This window comes from Syngnathus typhle, linkage group LG3, assembly GCF_033458585.1.
Source record: "Syngnathus typhle isolate RoL2023-S1 ecotype Sweden linkage group LG3, RoL_Styp_1.0, whole genome shotgun sequence".
Taxonomy (NCBI): Eukaryota; Metazoa; Chordata; class Actinopteri; order Syngnathiformes; family Syngnathidae; genus Syngnathus; species Syngnathus typhle.
This window is the reverse complement of record NC_083740.1, coordinates 2,787,988-2,808,802: the sequence shown is the minus strand read 5'-3', so window position 1 is coordinate 2,808,802 and position 20,815 is coordinate 2,787,988. Positions and strand designations below refer to the sequence as shown.

Sequence of the window (20,815 nt, the reverse complement as noted above, 5' to 3'; positions counted from 1 at the left end):
GTCATCACTTCATGAAACAATACGGCACGTCTGCAACCTTCCTGACTTAATGCTTTGTATTGTGTAGCCGTTATTATATAACAGTGGTTAAAAAACACATCTGGCTTGGATCAGGGCGTTCTCAACGGGGAAACATTTCAAGTCAAAATTATACAATTACCAAAAGGTCACGGAGAAACGAACGCAGTGGACCCCTGCGTACGTTTAACATGAGTGAAGTCACCTATTGGATGTTATTTGGATGTAAATTGAATGATACGGAATTATATTTATTATGGTAAATGGGATTAAATGGGGATATTTTTCCTTGTGGGAAGTAGACATTTTTGGCATGTTGAAAATCATTACCAAGCCGACCTAAATGTGCTGAATGTTTTGAATCTGTTAAGTTGAATGCCCCATTAAAAATGAATGGGTCGTTTTTGGTTGAAAATGTTAAATCTTGAAAAAACTGTACATTTTTGGAAAGAGAAAAATAATAGCCTGCAAAGCCAATTTTTTTTTAGAATATATTGAAATAAATTGAGTCTGACAAATTATGGAAGAAGTTGCATGGCAAAATAATTCGCACATGCAAAAAATAAGTGTGAATGCTGAAACAAAGTGTGTGTGGCTGGCTGGGCAGAAGTGCTGGACCATAGCAAGTAAGAATGTCTTAAAGTCCTCACATCGTTTCTAAGATGATTCTGTACACATCACGGTGTAACATGAGGCAGCGGCGTCCATCGTCTCAGGCAGTACTTTCCAAGTAGCCAGACGCTGAGCAATTCAATCTTCGGGGTTACATCTGTGCGTAACCTTGTAAAGTAGTCCCTCCTGCCACCGCATTATTGTTCTCACTCGCCGCCGTTCCAAGTCTCTGCTGCCTTTCACGCAGGTAATCCGGACAAATGGGCCTTTAATGCGATCCATAGTCACGTCCGACATTCGCTCGCTTTGTCGTCACTTTGCCGCCGCTCACTTTTTTTTTTTTTTTTTAAATGGGTTCCTCCTACTTTAAAGCAGCACTTTATTGCGGCGTGTTATTTTGTCCAATCGGATTAAACGGACAATAACGAGGGATCCATTTGAACTCGATCCTTTTGCTCGAGCTTCCTCGGACAATTCCATTAGCTGTCATACTTGTCGAGAAGCCTTCGGAAGCAAACGCGTAAATTGATGCACGGTCAAGCCGGTCCAGGGCGCGAGTTGTCTTTAACTTTTTTTCCAGTGAGGCGCCAGAACAAATCAACGACAGCGCCGGCTCACCGTTAAAAGGTTTAATGTGCGATGAAAAGCAATTCTACACTCCCGCCTAAATGGGAACAAAGTCCTCCATAAAGATAGGACATGCTACGCTAGTTAGCCGCGTTAGCGGTTTCCTCTGAGCAGCATTCCACCCTCCCACGCCCCTTCTGGTGTCCCCATCCTGAAGTCATTTTTCCGCATTCAATCATGAAGCCTTAAGAAGGGTGAGGCAGGAACTTGGGCGTGCGACTCCCTGCGGTGAGCGCTCCTCTTTTGGGCGTGTTCTGTGGACCCCCCCCCCCGCTTATCCCCCCACTGCTGCCTACTGGGACTCTCTCTTGAAGCTGAAGAGTAAAAGGACACCAACGCCCTGAGCAGCCTCTCAGATTTATTGAAACTTCATGTCCCGTCTCGGTAGTTCATTTGTCAGGAGACCTAATTTACACCGGCCCTTAAGACTAATTGCAAATTTGCGAAAAAATGCTGATGTCTTAGGAAGCGAGCGGGGATTACCCCGCTCGCCCCCACAGTGTCCCTCGCCATGCATTTGCTAATGCGTTTCATCTGTGGAGCAGAAAGTCGACAGCGTTCCTGTCCTTCTGCGAGAGACCGATGCGATGTGTGCAAGAGAGCAAACGCACCAATGGGACTTCCAGTAAACAGGAAGTGGGGACAAAAAACACAAACAGTATTTACTGTTTAATTCAATTCAGGGAGCTCGGTGTCTTCTCGAAAAGCAAGCCGCAGGACACCCGACGCATTGTGGCTTGCTAGAGGACAAGCATGTGATGATGATTTAAGGGAAAAAAAACCAAACCAAAAAAACGTCCGCTTAGGCTGCTGCTGAGTTTCTTAATAAAATGCCCGTGATATGCTTTGGTCAAAAGACTCATATCGATCAAGGATAATAACATGCCATGCATATATATATATATTTTTGAATCAATTTTATTTATTCATTCATTCATTTATCTATCTATTTATTTATATTTTGTTTATTTATATTTTGTTTATTTATTTGAATTAGCCTGTTTAGAAGGAGCTATTTAAAGACAATCCTCCCAATGGCTTTTTTTTTTTTTTGTTACCATGACAACTCAAGGGTAAAGCTCTATGGTTAGTTGTAGAGCCAGCCCCAAGTCTTGAATCTTTTTATTTTTCTCCAACTTGCAGCCAGTCACAAGGAGTCATGCCTACTGGCTTGTGACAACACGCCTGTCACATGAACCTCGACGTTAAATTAAACGACATTAAAATGGCAAGAGAGCAGATTATTTGTATTTAATTACGTCCTCTGGGGGGGGGGTCGGAAAATCCCGAAACGAATCGTCTCGGACCTCAGCGGCTCGGCTGTATATTTTCACAAAGTTTCCGGGTAACTTGTGCTGTAAGCAATCTTACAAATTGTAATCATACATTTGAGTCGACGCTACAAAGCGGCTCAATAACAGAAGGCCAGATTCCTGAGGTTTTCTTCTCCAATCTTTCACAGATCTTAACACATGAGAAGAAGCGAAGGTCTGCTCCTAAAGACATATCACGCTTCCAGACCCGACCATTAAAGTTCATTTCTCGAGCCTCCAAGAATAATGTTTATATCTTTAAGAGGATGCGCGGAGTATTCGCGGCGTTGCGCATATGGAGGCGAGCCGGCCGCACAGATGTGAACGCCGAGCGCCTGCTGCTTGATTGAGTCATGCGGCTGCATATCATCTCCTCCAATCAGGAGATCTGCCCTCATCGCCGTGCTTTGCGGCTCTTTTCATATGCAACTATTTAGACACTGACAGATTCTTGTCGCGGACGACGCGGTTCTTCCTTCCTCACGTAATTATTCTCATTGGTAATTCTTACAAAATGTCCTCAAGGAAAGCAAAAAAAAAATTCATCCCTCCTGTGTCGAGGAAGCAGTTTTGGCGCATTATTTCACAGAAGAGAGCGAATGGGGGGGGAAGAAAAAAAAATCTGTTTAGCTTTAGCTTGAAGGGTCGAGCAATTATCTGATTATGAAAAACATTACATGTCAAAAAGAACAACAATATGTAATTGGCACGATGCATACGCGAGCTGCGCGGGAACAGATGTCGAGATGTCGGCGTAATGGCTTCCAGCTTGACCGCACGGTGCAGACAAAAAAAAAAAAAAAAAGGGCCTCAGACTTTAATAAAAGATCCACTGGTAGGAACAGGCGCTTCCATTTGATGGGTAAAATTCTAACGGGCTTATAAAAGATCGGAACAATGACCTTGAGGGGCTCGAGCCGTGCCAGGTTGCGGACTCCCGGGGGATTCACAACCTTAATGGGCATGCTTTGTTTCCTCCACCGGTTACGCATTTGACTATTCAGACCTCCCGTGTTCAGGTTAAGATGCCACTCCCCCGTAGTAAACACCAATTACTACTTTACGATCAATCAGAGCTTTGGCGCCATCCGGTGGTAACTTGCAGTGTTACAGCGGGCGTAAAAACGCAAAACAGGTGTGAGTATAAATCCCACGATAGAAAAAAAAAATCAAAATCGTGAATAAGCGGGGGTTGACTCCAAACGGTAAAAGAGAGCATCTGCCTACGTCTTGCCCCGATGCGGCCCTCACATAGGGAACGCATTCACCCAGGCGATGGTCCAACACCTTCACATTCCCGGATGATACGCTGTAAATATTCCCGATTGGATCGAGCACATCCCATTACTCACGTCTCATCTTCCTCCCCTTCCATCCCATCACAAGTTGCCGGCCGGATTTGATGCCCGTTGGCAGGCGGCGATGGTGGCCAAGACGGCGAGTTCAAAACCAAAGCCAGAGACGGGCTTTGGACGCGTTTCATTTTGATTTGTGTTGCAGCAGGAATGTTCGATGTTTTATGCCCTTTGTCCTCAAAGGACGGCCAAGATTTTACCTCACGGTTCAGACATGTGAGGTCCGACAAAACATGCCCCTCGCCCCCTCCCCTCCGGTGAAACCATGTGTTCTCTATGTTGTGCATGTGGCCATCAGGGGCTCTCGGATGCCTTATCGAGTCTCGCAGGTGCTAACGTAGCTTATTTTACGAAAGGAACGAGTTGTCGCTATTTGAACGTGTTTCCAAAGTGCCATCTTCAGCTCGGCACTACGATCTTTCAAATGTATCCGCAAATCAGCCCATCTGGAATCGTCAGGGCTTTGTCACGTTAAACGCCCGACCAAGACAAAAGTTCATGGCCTTTTTCGTTTTGTTTTTGGCATTAACATGCGTGCATGTTACCAGCAGGAATTTAGTATCGCATTTATTTGATCTGCTGTGTGTCTTCTTCCCAGCCGTGGTGCGATGGTGGCTGCGGTGGGATTTTGGAGTGGGTGTTTGCTCCCTTTCAACAGTCTCTCTCCACATGGCCTCCCTGTCTCCTTTGTCTTTTTATAGCCTCCTTCTGGGAGAAGGCTGCACTCTCCCCGAACGCAAGCCAAGCCAAAAACACCTCTCAGTTCCTTCGCCAGGGCCCGTCACCCAGGGAATAGCGAGCGCTATCCCTCCCTTACTCCACGCCTTCTATCATCTCCTCCACCCCAGCCCGGGCTGGACACAGAATTTTGTTTTTTTGGAGCGCAACTTTTGTTAGGTGAATCATGATGTTGCACTCGGAAAAAAAACTCAAGCGTGGGCTTTTGGGTTATTCCCGTCACCTTTCTGTCATCTTCATTTCATCGTCTTCCCTCCGCAGTTCGAAAACGGAGCCGATCCTTCTTTGCGCTATGAAATCATTTGGACACGTTTATTGAAAAAGTATGCTGACCGCTGCGTGCTCCTTACTACCTTTTTTTGACAAAATGGCCGCTTTTGCCCTCACTGTCTGGAAGGCCATTTGAGGAAATACCAACACAACTTTATTTTGAAAATCAGTCCATTCGACTAGTTTTAGTTTTTCTCGTTTATGAACGGACGTGCTCGTTTATCTTCTCGGGCCGTTGTGGCAGAGGTGGGGGGGGGGCCTGGCACGGCACAGATGTCCGCCAAGTGCTGACGGAGGAAGCGGTCCTTTGGCCGTGCTGATGCGGCCGGACGGCACAGTGAGCGGCGTGAGTTAGCATATGTTTGCGTTTGCTGTCCCTCCGCAAGCGTAATGAGCAAAAGGGGGAAGGGAGGGGCCGATGGGAAGAGCAGCTTCAAAGTCATCGGTCCTCACGGGTGCCACGGCGTCAATGGGAAGTCGGTCGGAGGAAAGACTCGGATAATGACATCGGCCCGGCATCTTTCGCGGGTTCGAGCTCCACTTTGAAGTCCCCCCTTGACGAGGGGCTTTGGATTGGCCGCAGAAGCCACACCGGTGGCTTATCAGATTTATGGAGGCTTAATGGGAGATGTTCAAGGGTGTTTGTGTGTGGAAGGAGAAGCAGGGACCAGGCAAAGAGGTCATCTCTTGAACAATTCCACCCATCCCGCTAATTTACACCACAGCACTTCCTGTTTGGTAAATCTTATTGTCCATTGTTTGTTTCGATTGACAGGTTAAAATGACCACGTCGTATTTTTTCGCGTAGAACTAAGCATTTCTACACACTAAAAAAAATAAATCCATTGTGGTCCTTGTCATGAGAGCGAATCCAACATATTTATCCAACGCCTGTAATGTCTTTTTACTTGAGAGGCAACAAGGTCAAAAATGCCGTTTTGCCCCAATGAAAGCGTCTGGCTGGATCCAATTGGTACGTTGACCACAAGCTAATGGGATGTGGAAATGTTACCTTGAAAATGTCTGCTCTTGGAGAAGAACGTGCGGAACCGCAATCTTGTCTTGTCAGATTTCCACGGCTAAGGTTTCCGACACGCACTTCAAGCTTCCCTCTAATGAGTGGAAAATCATTACCAGCTCCCGCACGACATTTTTTTTTTTCTTTTTCGTCCGCGTGTTGCACGCCTGCCTTCAGTTTCACCGGCTTGTCTTCCTTCCAAATGTTAGCAAATCTTTTTCACCTCCAGCACAAACAAACACTCGAGTATCGCCTATTGCAGCGGGTATCAAAGGCAGCATTTGTTTGCAATAAAACGCTGGCTTGAAATGGCTCCAGCGCAGATTTTTGTGCTTCAGTGGCGGGCCAACATTTTTCATGCCACAGAAAGGTGGGGGAGATACGACTCAGAGAAAGTGGAAAAGAATAGCCTGACAGATAAGGGTTGTATATTTTCTCCTGTTTCCAATGGCAGTAGTTCAAATGCTACCATGCTAACCGTCGACGTGCTAGCATATAACAGACTACTTTGGTTTAGTTTTAGCTTATCAGTGTGTTATTAGTGCGAATGTTACTCTCTAGTATGGAATCATGTGATAAAGGGTTCAATTAAGTTGGATTTAATTCAATCCAATATGACTGAATGCTAACTTGCTAACAGCCGGCAAGCTAACCTGAAGCCGCTAACATTTAGCATCATTTCAGTCGCAAAGGCTTGCTGCTGTCTTCTGTTTGGAGGCCCTTTTAAGAGCGTATCGAATTTGAGACGAGCTTCCCAGTCTCCGTAACGGATACCGACAATCGATAGGCGCATTATAAGGCTGTGACACGCTCGTCTTCGTCGCTAGTGTGACAATGGCTCTCGGCTATTCTCCCGAGAGCTCGCCTTCGGTGCCCTTCGGTGACGTTGTCCTCTTCCTCTTGTCCATTGTTTATTATACTTTGATTTTACATGTAGACACACGGCAATTTGGTGGCTCTTCCAAATGTTTTTTTCTGGCTCCAAAATGCTTGCGACACGTCCATGGGGAGTCCAACTGACTCGGACAAGCATCCGTCCCGATTCCATTTAGGGTTTAAAAATGTGAAAGCCAAGTCCCAGGTGGTGCTTTGTGAAGGAGGGAGGGGAGGAATAATTCACGGCGGATAAAAAATGAGCAGTGGGGTTTGTCCGGGTTCAAGATGCGCTGTGTCTGTTGGCAGCCCGTTGGGCCAACATTGTTTGACGTTCTAGCCCGCGTGCCTTTTTGCGAGCATTTGAGGGCTTTATGGCTCGCTGTGACTCTGCCGCCAATCGCTTCCAGATGCCGCCGGTGTGGGAACCGGCGAGCGGAGCGAGAGGAGGGGGTGGCCAGGGGGATGAAGAAGCATAACCAGGTGTGACCCATTGCAATCTGGGATGTTCTCCATGACCATTATGCGTGTGTGCGATCAGGCAATAATGGGCCGCAACGTGTTTGCAGTCTGACACCAGAAAGTCAGGACAAAACATTTGGCGACTTTTTTGGGTAGGGGGCTGGTTGCAAACTTCTTCGAGGCTCATGCCAAGGCACGGATTTCATGGATCGAGGTCTGTTGTTCAGCACGTTGGCTGCTGGCATGGGCCAGACCAACATATGGCAGCAGTCTGGGTCGGCGTTTGTGCTACCATCACCGCCCGTCAGCCCCGCGATGGCCGACGGTTTTATTTTTGGGGGCGATTGAACATTTCAAGTCCCAAAGCACCAATGATAAATGTTCATGTTTCTCCCTGTAATTACCTTCAATCTGCTCCCCCCCTCTTCCTCCATCCTTTTATTTTTCAAGAGGCCAGGGAGGAAGCGCTCTTAAAGAAAAACATGGAAATGATAATGCTCTTCCTGCTGGCTATTTGGAGGAAAGCCCGAGTCATTGTTTCTTGTTTGAGAGAACGAAACCAATTTTTCTCGGTTTACATTAGATAAATATGTGCCCAAAATTATTCATACCGTAACCAAATAATTTTTTTCCAGCAGTGCATTGCATTGGAAAATAGCAAAAGACAAATTTGATCATAACTGTAGTTTATGTAAAAAAATAAATAAAAATACATCACAGTCAATAATTTGACTTTGTGAGGGTAGACTTCCCCTTAACCTTCTCCGGCGGGCCACCATCTCCAATTCCCCCCTGTAGATGAGTTCGGGTACTCTCCCGTGTGACCGATAAGAAGACGGCAAAGAGGGTCAAACCCCAACTATAATCATAATAACAACCCAAAAAAAAATAATTCAAGCAAATGGCAGGAAACTATCTTCCCTGCTTTGCGCCCCGAAAGTTCTCCACGGCGGCGCAAGGCTATTACCCTGATAGAAATTCTCCCGGCCGCTCGGCCCAGAGTGCGAGCCGCATCTCAAGCTAATTTACAAAGATCCCGAATTATTCTCTTATCTCGGGCTTTAAAGGTTGTAAGGTTGATTAACAAGGCTCCCCGTCCTGTTTATCAGTTCGGGCGCGGGCGCGGAAAATAGCCGGCGATAAGTGCACAGGCCATTAAACATTCTATTTCCCCTAATATTTGTCGGCATCCATCTGCTTAACTGATCTGCCTTCACTTTAATTAAAAGGGATTCCCGTCTTGTCGGGGTCATTATGCGCCGGCGGATGCTAGCCGAGGAGTTTGTGATGAGTTCAGCGTTCCCTCTGTCCCAGGGTTGCCAAAGGGCTTTTTTCATTTCTCCTCTCCGGCTTAACCCCTTCATTTCCCGCCGCGCTAGCGTAGCCTCGTTGAAGCCGAGCTAACTCGTGCGCTAGCCGAACGTATGAAAGGAGGCAACGGCTTTTTTAGATGATTAGAGGCGGGAGTGGAGTGAATTTATTTTTGTTACCATCTGGCGTCTCCTCAAGCGTGTTTCTCGCCGGCGTGTTGTTGCCGCAAACTTTTCCTGCTCACCCGAGTGCGTCTCGAAACGTTGCGGGCCGCTAATGCTCTGAATTGCCCGACACTAGTTGGATCGATGCGGCTGTTTACAGTTTCTCCCTCTCATCCCTTTTGTCTTTTTTCTAATTTAGTGTTCCCAAACCACGGACAGGGTGTGTGAGTGTTGCGTGCTGCGCTTGCATCTTCGCCCTCTTCCCCGCTCTCCATCACTGTCCATTGATGTTCCCTCCGCCCCTCCTCCCCTCCCAGTTCTCCTCCTCTTTCTCCCCTCATCTCCTTCTTCCTCGCTCGTCTTTGACTTGGAAGGAGAGCTGCAAGCCTCCACACTTCTGGACAAGACTGATGGCTCGTCAATAGCATTAGCCAGCATTGCAGACCTCACTGGTGTAGAACTAAATCAATGACATCTAGCAGGGGGGGGGGGGGGGGGGGGTCAGGTCAGGTTAGGCAGGAGAAAATTAACTTAAAGTTTACTTTTCAGATGGAAAATCAAGTGTGTCGGCTCAGAGTCGTCTTTTGGATCGCACTCTGGGATGTGAATGAATACCTCGGGGATTAAATCAGTGACGGTGGACTGTATTTCTAAATTTGTCTTCTAAATTCTTGTTCTTTGTCATCTAGTTTCAATCAGTTACATTCAGTTAGTTCGGGATGGAAATTGATTGCCACGCATTAGTCACTCGATGCAGTTGTGTGTGTGTGTGTATGTGCCTGAGCGTGTGTATTTACACTGAATTAAATGTCACTGTACTATTACTCACAAATTGATTATAAGATAATTGTATATAATTGTATAATATATATATATATAGAACAAAATAATAAATAATAAAATTATATATATATATACACATATAATAAAATAATAAATAATAATAATAATTTCATATACATATATATAATAAAATATAATAACATAATAAAAAATAAATAATGAAATTTTATCTATATATATGTCGTATTTATAGTCTGAATTTGAGTCATTCTGCGGTATTTGCCACCTCCAGTGACCATCCTGCTAATTTGCAAACACCAGCAGCGGCGTTGCCTCATTCCGCTTAGCCTTTTACCAACGCTTTTAATCTAATCGTCCACTAATTGGTCAAGATAGCCTGTTCCCCGAGGACTTTTATCTTTAGGTAATTAAAGGGCCCTAGAAAAGGTGCTGAAATATCACACTTTGATTGACACCTGGCAGTGGGTGTGCATTTTGTGCAGCAACATACAAAAAGCCAAATGAGGTCCAGTGACAAAATGCCAGTGACTGATAAATCTTTAATATAAAAATTGTACAAGAATTCTGATACAAATTACAAGAGGTATTTGGACAAAATATGAATAAAATTCCATTTACATCCCAAAACCCTTATGCATTTTATGCAAAAACAAACAAACAAACTAAACATGGACAGTTATGATACAGAAACAAACAAAAAATAAGAATTGAAATTTTTGGAATGACTGAGGACCACTTTCTGCAAAAGGGAAACACATTTTTCGGTAACTTTTTGCAGTGTCGACGAGTTTTCTGAAATCACCATTTTCTTCCCGGCAAAGCACACAAAATACATCCCGCTTTGCATTGCCGCGCGGCTGTGACTCTTTTTAAGACATATACGCAGGTCCTTAAGTGTACTACCTAAAAACATTAAAGCATGATTGGCACAAAACATCAGCAATATGAATTTACAACATTTTTTATTATTGTTTTTTAAGACTGGTGACTTTTCACAGGTTCCAGTTCAAATTCAGACGGGCCTAAAAGAAAAATCACAAAAAAAAAAACCCCGAAGCATCTATACAAACCAATCTGATCTCGCGTGAGCTACATTAAGAACTTAAGCACTCGCTCAGTGACGTGACAACAGTAATGAACAGTCCTCCTCGTTCAACTGGGTGGAATTTACAGACTAAATGAAAATAATTGAATAGAAAGGATTCATTTGAGTACACATTGATTTAACGGACCGAAAATGATGTTAAAGACTCAAGCAGGTCCATTCCAACCCGTTCCACTGCCAGCCCAGTTAAAATAGATATTTGACGTCTATAGCCGTCATTGGTAGTGAATGAGTTAAAGTGGGAAAATTCAATTCAGTGGTTTTTCCGATTTGATATATATGATATCAATTGAGAGTGCTCAAATCCCGGCAAATGGGAAAGTAGTAACGAGTGATAAGGAAATACTGTGTACTGTATGTTGTGATGTAACATCCTTGTATGTTGGGCAAGAGTTGAAGTTTCAGTTGAGTTACTTTTCAAATGTTCAAGCTTACAAACCATCTTGTTATTGCTTGACAATTGCAAAAGCGATATCAACATGCTATTCCGGTGCAATATTTTTTTTAGTATGTAAGACTTTCAAGGGTAATCATGTTTTTGAAATGCTAATAGTTTTGGAATCATACTTTGCGGTATATTCGATAAATATAGGCAATTCTAAACATTTTGGGGGACTTGGTATTATTTTATTACTCGCGGTGTGTACTTACTACGAAACAAATGGGTCGGAGGCCTCGTAAATACTGTACATACGTAACACTGCATATTTCGTCCTTCTTTGTGTAGCACCAAGTCAAGAAAGACAAAAAAAAAAGACTGTTGTATAGTAGCACATGACGTTGCTCAGACACTTAAAACCAAGGAGGATTTTTTTTCTTTTCCCGAATAAAAAAAGGAAAAAAATACTGGACTTAATTAACACATCTCTACCCACCAATAAATACCCCGTTCCCTTGGCTACTTGGACCACTGGATGCAATTGTACCATAAGACGTGTGTGTGTGTATGTATGTGTGTGTTATTTTTCACAGATTTGCAACCGATGTCACAGTAAAATGATTTTTAAGACTCAAGTGCATCATATCAGTCGAATGGGGTTTTAAGTACGTTGATATAAAAAAAGAGCTTTTTAGTTTGGTCCCATTGGAAGGACAATTTTATTCCGAATCCATCGAGTGAGGACGGCTCTCGTTTGAGAATCCAGTTGATCGTACGGGAATCGTCTCATTTGTATTATTTTACATTTGGCCACGTGCAAAAAAAAAAAAAATTAAAAAAAAGACCGGCGTCTTTGTTAGTTTCGCATCAAACGACACATGGCTTCGCTCACCATTGCAAAGAAGTCCTCACTTGTATTTTATATTACACATCCCCCTTGTATAGATGCAAAGTGCAAAAAACTGAAACGTAGACTAATAAAGCTCATAAACATGTAAGGGGAAAACAAAAAAAAATCAAAAAACAGAATATCAGTGTAGGAGCCTCAAAGAGCATGCCGGCCACCTTGGAATATCTAACAAAGTAATTCACATGATTTTTTGATTTTTTTTTTTCCCGCCCATAGTGATAAAATGACTCAAGATAGTTTGGATGCTACCTCTTTCTTGCCTATAGCTGGAAGTATTGTACTGGACTGTAACATAAAACCATAAGCAAGAGAAGCCCCCCCCAAAAAAAATCATCACGAGTCTTTTACACCAAAAAGCCTCTTTCGGGGACGTTATTTACAAATGAAGCTGTCATGCTTGGTCCCTCCGTTTCAAGAGGGGGTTCATTTAAAAGCTATCATTACACAAATACAACAAGTTTTTTTTTTTTCCTCAATACTATCTTGTCTGCAGGCAAGGTCACAAATAAGAGGTTTGATAGATTCTTTGGAGAGAAAACCGGAGGGGAGGGGCGGGTTCATGAAACTCCAACGAACAAAACGAGTTTTTTTTCCGATCACGAAGCAGGAAGTCCTCGCCGAAAGTTGTTTGTTTTTTTTCGGTGGTGGGCGGCGCTGGAGGAGGAGGAGGATTTTAGCCTATGAGTGTAGCGAAGGGCATGTTCTTGTGCAGGTTGGGGTTCTGCGAGTGTCTGTTGCGGCTGCGTACGGAGCTGAAGACCATGTTGCAGCCGGCCACCTTGCATTTGTGCATCTCGCGCAGGTGCACCGTCTTGTAGTGCACGCGCAGCGTCCCCTTGTTGCTGTACATTTTCTGGCAAATGTTGCACACGATCCCGCCCCCGCCGCCGTTCTCCGACGAGAGGCGGTACGGGGACTCCGAGCGCGCCAGTCCGCTCTTTTCCCCGCTCTCGTCCTGGCGGCCGCCACGGCAGCCCTCCCCTTCGCTGTTGCCCTCGTCGTCATCCTCCTCGTCCTCCTCCAGGTCGTCCAATAGGATGCCTTCGTCGCTGCCCTCGTCCGACTCGTGCGAGGAGTGGATGCTGCCGCCGGATTGGACGATGGACGCGGTGCTCAGGTCCAGGACCACGTAGTCGTCCGGCCCTCCTCGGGGGAAGCCGCCGAGGTGGTGGTGGTGGTGGTTGTTCTTTAGGTCTTGATGGAGAGGGTGCCGAGGGTACTCGTTGCCCGTGGGGGAACGCTCGCCTCGCATCAGGGCGGCGGGGCCGAGGCCTCGGAAAGCCATCCCGCCCATGGGGTCCAAAGCCATGTGGTGGTGGTGCCCGGCGTAAATCTTGGCCAGTAACTCGGCTCCAAAGTCCTTGGGCAGTGGCGTGAGTTGGGGGTCCAGGACAATGTCGTCCAGCTCTTTGGTCAGCAGTTTGCGGTGCAGGTTAATGTTGGAGCTGTGCCTGACGCGAAGAAACAAAAACAAACCGCAATGAGTATCAATCGTCCACGTTGGGCAGTTCAATTCCTCAAATGTCCTCCGCTTTAAACCCGCCATACTAAAATAGCGTAATTGCTCATCCACTACAGTAGGTGGCAGTAGCGATCTTGTCAGGAAAATGGATACAATTCAAATATTCTAGAGTAGGGAGGGGTGCAGGAAATGTTTTCTTCTGTAGCAAAAAAATAAATGAGAAGCGCTGCCTTAGGAAATAACAGATGAAAGCATCATTCCGATGTCTAAGGACGAAGGCAGCGCTTCTTAGCGTAGCGTAGCGTAGCGCAGACAGAGCGAGCGAGCGAGCGAGAACAAGAGCGCATCCTGACAGTGTTTACTGCTGTCAGCATGCCTGCAGCTTGCACGGCGCTCAAATCCAATAGACTGTGACTCAATTAAATAGTCGCGGCATATTGAATGGGAGTTTATCAATTGATTCGAGCCGCTGTAATGTGATAATCAAGGGGGAACTGGATAGCGGATTAGCACTAGGCCATGGCTCTGGCTTTAATTAAGTTCAACATTTAGATTTTTTTTTATTTTTAATACAGCGTGCTTGATATGATGATGCCGGGATGGGATTTTTTTTTTCTTTAGCATACAAAAAGCCATGCCAAGGGGTGCAAAATGCCTGAAGAAAAAAAAAAATCAATGCTTTTGCTTTGCCTTCATAGTTTGCCAGGCTTTATAAGGAGGGGGGGGCATACACTTGTCACAATACAAAAACTGCAACAGACAGAAAGCCAAGGCCCACCATAACCGAGACACCTTTACATGTAAGGGAGTTCCATGCAGGGAGGTGACAAATTAAAGTCCAAAAAAAAAGAAAAAAAATACACAGATGGGCACATACTGTATGGAGTCACAATGGATAAGTCGAGCTTACCAGCAGTGGCAGGGTTGGTGCAGTCAAAAAGGGTCCCTTTCCTTTAATTATTTACTTCCCTATCCGACATTGTCCTGCAAGAGGTAGAAATACATTCATTTGAGGGACCCTTTTCCGGGCAAGCGCGAGCCCGTCCACTCGAGCATCGTCAGCATGCCGTGAGAGTGTGGAACTGTGCCGAGCAATATGGCGCATCGAAAAAAGAGGGATGAGCGGCCGCTATCGTGTTTTAGCTTAGCGCCAAAATGAATCGGGTGTTCTTTTGAACCAAGTGGGACACCACTGTGGATCCTACGTCGGTGTTGAAAAAGCCACAAACTCTGGATTTTATTTTATTTTTATAAATGTTAAAGATGGCGATGCTGTTCGTGATGCTCGGGTAGGCGGGCCCTATTTTGGGCTTTGAAAGACAACAACACCTTCACTGCTAATAAGCTCAATGTGAGTCTGCAGTAGCCCCTTTCAAAACGTCACCATATTATGTTGAAAGGAAATCACCAAAATTATATCAACACAAGTGTCAGGGCCACACTGGTCTCTATTTTTACGAGAATGTTTTTGTTTGAAAATAAATAAATGGAAAATACAATGTTTTTCTTAATCAACATAAGGCAACATATTTTCTAGATAGGAAAAAGTAATACATTTAGTTTTCAAAATTAAAAAAAATGTTCAAAAGGAAAGTCAACTTCATTTTCGTAACGCAACACATCTTTCCCAAAATGTGACCCCGATACTAAAAATAAACGGATTAATAATTTTCCAACTACACACACACACAGAGCTACAGGAAAAAAAATCAGATATTTTCCAAAAATATTTATTTTTTTCAGAAATAAGAATCCACCTGCACAGTGCACTAATCTCCTCATTTATCAGATTTGGACTTTCTGCCCACATGTCCCACCCCCTCCATCGCTCTGATTAGCTCACTTCCAAATTCGCCTCTCTTCCTCCCGGTCATCTTCTCGTTTTTTTTTGTTTTTGGACGATGCAGAGGAGGAAGAGAACGAAGAAAGCAGGAAGGAACATTTTCACTTGTCCCGCCTCGACGTTAATCATCTTTCAAGCTCATCTTGATAGTGTCGAGTCCGACACTTGCCGCTTTGCTGTCGTTTGGGCTTTGTTCTCAGGTTTCGCCGCAAGTGGGAGGACGTGGATTTTAATGATATTTATCGTTTCCCTCTGCTGGTTTTCCCCGCCGTGCCAGCTATGATGAAGAGCTCCGACTTAAGTCTTGCGTGTGACTTGGAAATAGAACGCTCTGGATGATGTCAACCTCTTTGTGCATTCTCTTAGATCCTCACAATACATCACAAGTTGTATTTAATGAGAACTATTATAAAACGAATAATAAGGTTGCGCATCTCCCCAATAAGACGATTTGTAACTCGATACATAAAGCGGAATACGATTCAAGAACAATTCCATTCCTTTCGATTCATTGGGATTTCAATGGATTTCTATGATGCAACGGATTTCTTGTCCTTTTGCAATATGAATGAACTCAGTCGTCTAGATTTGGCATTTTCTTCAAAGAAATTTTCCGATTCAAATCGTCCCCCCCCCCTATAAGTAACATAAAAGGGAGAGCGATGAAGAACAAACAGACTGCGAAGGAGCCTTTACAGGGCCCCTCGCATCCCGTGTGGGGACTTGCGGGAGGACGAGGGGGACGAAGACGGGGTGTGCTCTCCAACATAATTAACCTTCACTCTCTCTCTCTCCGTTGCCGCGACGAGGGACCGGCCCGCCGGAACGATGCGGCGAGGAAAGAACAAGTTCAAGTACCTAAGCGAAGGCTAAAAATATGCAAAATTAAAATGAGATGAATAACTGGTGTCTACATTAATGGGTCGAATAATGATGACGCTTTGCTGCACTTAATAACACGCCGTCCTCTTCCAACTCCCCGCGGTAAATAAGGAATCCTTTTTAACTCGCCGGACGGGGCTAATATTCGGGAAAAAAATACGGTAATCCGAGCGCAAGAGTCGTCTTTGTTTCACACCGCATTGCATTAAAAACAAGATGACGATGCAGCCTAACACTTCCATATTGCAAGATTTTAAAAGGCAAGACTAACACGCAGGCCCGTGGACCTTTTCTATTCATTGCCGAGGCGAACCGGCAGAAACGAGTGCCAATTAGCTGTTATTGCCGCGCAATTGGCTGTAAATAAAATTAGCGGCGAGAAGAATGGAACCTGATTTATCTCCGTTACAAGTAATAACGGGCATTGTTATGTCAACATTTCCTAATCTCTTTGGACTTAAATGGGTTTTATGAAAACAAGCGCATCGCATTGGCGTTTTATTGCCGTCGTTACACGCAAACGTGCATTATGTCATTAGCGCGCTATCAAGGGACGGAGACGACGAGAGCCCGCATATTCCTCATCTTGTTAAAGTCTTTTGAATAATATGTCCCATATGCTCTCAGGAATTTATCCCCCACTGAGAACAGTAAAGCCATATTTTAGAGGTATAAAGATTTATTAATAAATTATTCCTTGGTAGATTTAAACAGTTTGTCGTATGAGCACACAGTGGAAAAAAATAATGTTTTTAATTCGTGTCCATTCATTTACATGACAAAATTATTTCGGAGCCCAAAAAGAGTGCCTTGATTTTTGTGTAGACGATGTTAATGTCTCTAAGTCCCCCCCAAAAAACGTAGACCATAGCAAAGTGTTAAATTGCTAAGACGATGGCAGCTATGCTAGTAGCTTGACGTCAACACCCAAAAGGTCAGTCTCTTATATTCCCCCCCAAAGATACTGCTTTGTATTCCATTCACGGGTGCGCACTCGCCTGTGGCAACAACGATGCGCCGCGCGTTCCACACACCATCGATGTGGCCCGGCCGTGCTCCCCCGTGCTGCTACCGTGGACGTACTGTATGATCTGCGGCGGGGCGGGGGACCGCTACGTGTTAACAAGCCCGGGGGTCTCTGTTCACCTTCCCCCTGACGTGCTAATAAATGCAGCGGTTTGACTAACAGCTGTCAATGCTAATGCACGCGCCTTCACCTCTGCGACAAGGCGGGAGGAGAGAGGGCAGGTAAACAAAACTGCAGCTGGAGGCTGGAGTGTTACTGTGTATGTGTGTGTGTGTGTGTGTGTGTGTGTGTGTGTGTGTGTGTGTGTGTGTGAGTCATGCTGACATCTGCCTCTTCCGAACTTGACGGGGAGCAGATGTCACGGAATTGAGCTTATTTATTCATTTATTTACATTTGAGACTAACTAGCAGCTAGCTAGCTAGCGCTATAATATGCAGGTGTATATAATAGACTTTTGAAATGAAAAACGTCTTTTCGTGGGTCACGATTCAGTCGATACGATACGTCACTGAATGGCAGGATGCGAGTATTTCATTTTTGGAGGAAGCAACAGAGCCATAACGGAGGCTGGCAAAATCTTGGGTTTCAATCAACGATTGTTTCGTAGTACGCATTAATCTTTCTGGTTATAGAATGCAAAGATTCTGAAGGCGGTTTGGTGCCAGATCTTCTGTTACGGCTCTGATGCAACAGTTTTGCGTGATAAAGACTGTTCAAGATCATACTCGTGACGATACAAGGAAGTAATTATCAAGAACTGACCTGTCTCGACTCCGCCGGGAAGGGAAGGCGGCGTTGCAGCCAGCCACAGTGCACACGTGCATCTCTTTGAGGTGGACGTTCTTGTAGTGCAGTTTCATGCTGTAGGAGCTTTTGAAGCTCTTCTTGCACACGTAGCAGATCTTGGGGTCCGGACTGGAGCACGGGTCTCCGTCAGGCGATTGGGAAGTGGGGAACTTGGGCGGGCTGGCGCCGTAGCCCATCGAAGAGATGAAGCTCCCGTGAAGGGCAGCCATGCTGGCGGCGGCAGCGGCCGCCGCCGCCATGCCTCCGTTGTAGAGGCCGTACTGGCTCATGCAGAACATGTCGTAAGTTGGGTCATTGAGTTCTTCCTTGACCTTGATGGAGTCCTGGTGAAGGGATGGCGAAAGGTGATCCTTGCCTTCAATTTCTTTCCTCAAATGGCCTTCTTCGCGGCCATCGTCGTTGTGGTCTTTGTCGCTTTTCGAGTGTTTCTGTTGTTCCTCCACATCCATCATGTCGTCCCGGTAATAGAATTTGGAGTCGGAGGTTTCTGACTCGTTCTCAAAGTCTCTTTCGTGGTCTTGGTCCTCCGAGGTGTAGCTGTCCATACAGCGTAGGTCGCCGGAGCCTCGGAGCTCACCCCTGCCATCGCTGCCAGCCCCCTCTCGGCATTCATCTTCGCTTTGTCTCATCATGCCACGCAAAGTTATGCCGGGGCTCATCTCATCTTGGGAAGGGGATTGCTGGCCGCTATCACCGCTGTGGTTCCCCGTGCCGCCGCCGTTGTTGTTGCTGTAGTTTCCGTTCATTTTGATGTGCGTGTTGTAAAGGAGCGGCGTGGAATGGTGGTGGTGGTGATTGTGGTTGATATGATCATCGTCATCCTCGTCTTTGTCTTCGTAGACATCCCCCACGTCGATCACTTCCTTCTCAATCTTCACGGGCATGCTGGATTTACGAGGCTTTTTCTTGGGCATGGGGTCAGCGGGCCCCGTCGTGGCCTCCTGATTGCCACCGGACGTGTTGACGCCGTGAGACGTGGCTCCCATTTCGGACGCGTGGATGTTATTGTGCGAAGCCACGGCCGCGGCCAGCATCTGCTGTTGCTGGTCCATCAGTGTGGTGCTGTTGGTGGTGGTGGGCAAAATGGGGCTCGTTTGCAGTGAAACCGGTGGACTCACTAGGTCCGCCTGGGAGAGTAGCGTACGATAGAACGGAGGCACAGGTTGAACTGGCTGCACAGACTTAAGAGAGGGGAACACCAATGGGCTTTGCAGCGGGGACTGAAGCATAGGATCTATTGGCGGAGTGGTGAAGCCCAGCGGTGGCCTGCCAGGGCTGGTAAGTGTGAAGCCACCGTTTTTGGTACTTGAGATGACTGGTGTACCAGAGTTGGAGTTGGCACGGATGAGGTCCTTGTCGCGATTGTTGCGCAGCATAGGCATGTGCAGCCGGGGATTCGGGTTGGCGCTGTGACGGTTGCGGCTGCGCAGGGAGCTGAAGACCATATTGCAACCCTCGATCGTACAGCGGTGTTTGATCTTCAGGTGCACCGCATTGTAGTGTATCTTAAGTGTGCCTTTGTCGTAGAAGGTCTTGCCGCAAGAGTTGCAGCACACGCGGCCTTTGCGAGGGGTGGAGGCCATGCGGCGCATGCGGTGCAATTTGGAGGAGAACGGAGTGTGACTGATGCACTTGGAGTGCTCTTCCTTGACAAAGTGGTGGTGACCCTGGTGGTCGCTCAATGTGCTGGGTTGCTGAGACTGGTTTTGGGACTGCTGCTGACCCTGCTCCCGTTGCTGCTGGCTCAGCTGCTGTTGAGCCTGCTGCAGGGACGGAGACGGCGAGATGGGCGACGCCCTGTTGCTCGACTCCGTCTTGGGTTCGATGTTGTTCATAGTGCCGAGCGGTCCGCGGCTCGGACTCTGGCCGGTACGGAAGGGCGACATGGAAATGTCCGACTCGCTTGTCTCCACCTGTTCCACTTGGTTGGGCAAGCTAGGCTCCCGAAGCCGGAGAGCGGATTGTTCCATCGGCAGCCCGTTGGGGGGCAAGCCGAGCATAGGGGCGGACACGGGGTTGATGTACTGGAAAGGTAGAAGGAAGGCTAAGCTGTTGGGGATATTCTCAAAGTGGTGAATGCTAGATGGGCTGCTGTTCTCTAAATGCGTAAGCAGTCCCGGACTGCGCGTCCTGTTGTTGCTCTCAATGAACGTCCTAATCCCGGAGTCGGTCTTGGCGGAAGGAACAGTGACTGCCTGTCCTTCCTTCTCCTGAATGGCCATCAGCTCCACGATGGATTTGGTCTCACCGAAGCGCAAAAACTGCTGCAGGGTGATGATCTCCTCTTCCCGGGACATGATGGTCCAGCGGTCCAGCACCTTGCCCGCAGCATCCTAGAAGAGACACCAGAAAGGAAAAAAAAAAAAGAAGAATTATTGATTGGCAGTTGTGACAAAAACTAGCAGCTTTTTCTGCTTTTGGCATTTCTTTTTTGCTTGGTCTTTGAAGGTTCCTTTGCTTTACAAAAAAATCCGTTCCCATGTTGGCGACATGACCCTGGATTCGTACACTCATAGTTTGTTGCTGAACTCCTTTGTCAAGGTTGTGAACTCTCGTGTCCGACTTCCTTCGTACAACACCGCACCTTGGGATCATCAAAACCGTGCGAACCAAAGGTCTAAGGGAGTTCAGAGTAGCTTTGCTATAATACGGGACATAAATACCAATTGACAAATGTGCTCATGTTTGACATTTCCAAACGGTGCATTTATCTTCTGAAATGCTTGGGAAAGGCTTGAATTTCTCCAGTGGGACTTGGATAATGTTCTAAATTGAAGATCCCATCCCTGGTTGGGAGATTATCAAGCTTTCTCATTGTCAAACAAATTGCGCAG

General features: G+C 46.1%; 1 protein-coding gene across 5 annotated transcripts in view; it reads right to left on the bottom strand.

Annotated features, from left to right (window-relative positions):
- Window positions 1-10,087: 10,087 nt before the first annotated feature.
- Window positions 10,088-20,815, bottom strand: part of bnc2 (basonuclin zinc finger protein 2) — a 106,715-nt gene continuing 95,987 nt past the window's right edge. For 4 of the 5 annotated variants that reach the window (XM_061274617.1, XM_061274618.1, XM_061274614.1 and 1 more), the window contains 2 exons: window positions 17,937-20,314; window positions 10,088-13,410 (listed from right to left, as the gene is read on the bottom strand). In XM_061274617.1, coding sequence (XP_061130601.1) covers window positions 12,633-13,410; window positions 17,937-20,314 — 3,156 coding nt within the window. In that variant the 3' untranslated portion in view covers window positions 10,088-12,632. Of the gene's footprint in view, window positions 13,411-14,331; window positions 14,406-17,936; window positions 20,315-20,815 lie in introns of all 5 variants that reach the window. The other variant, XM_061274620.1, reaches the window with a different exon arrangement.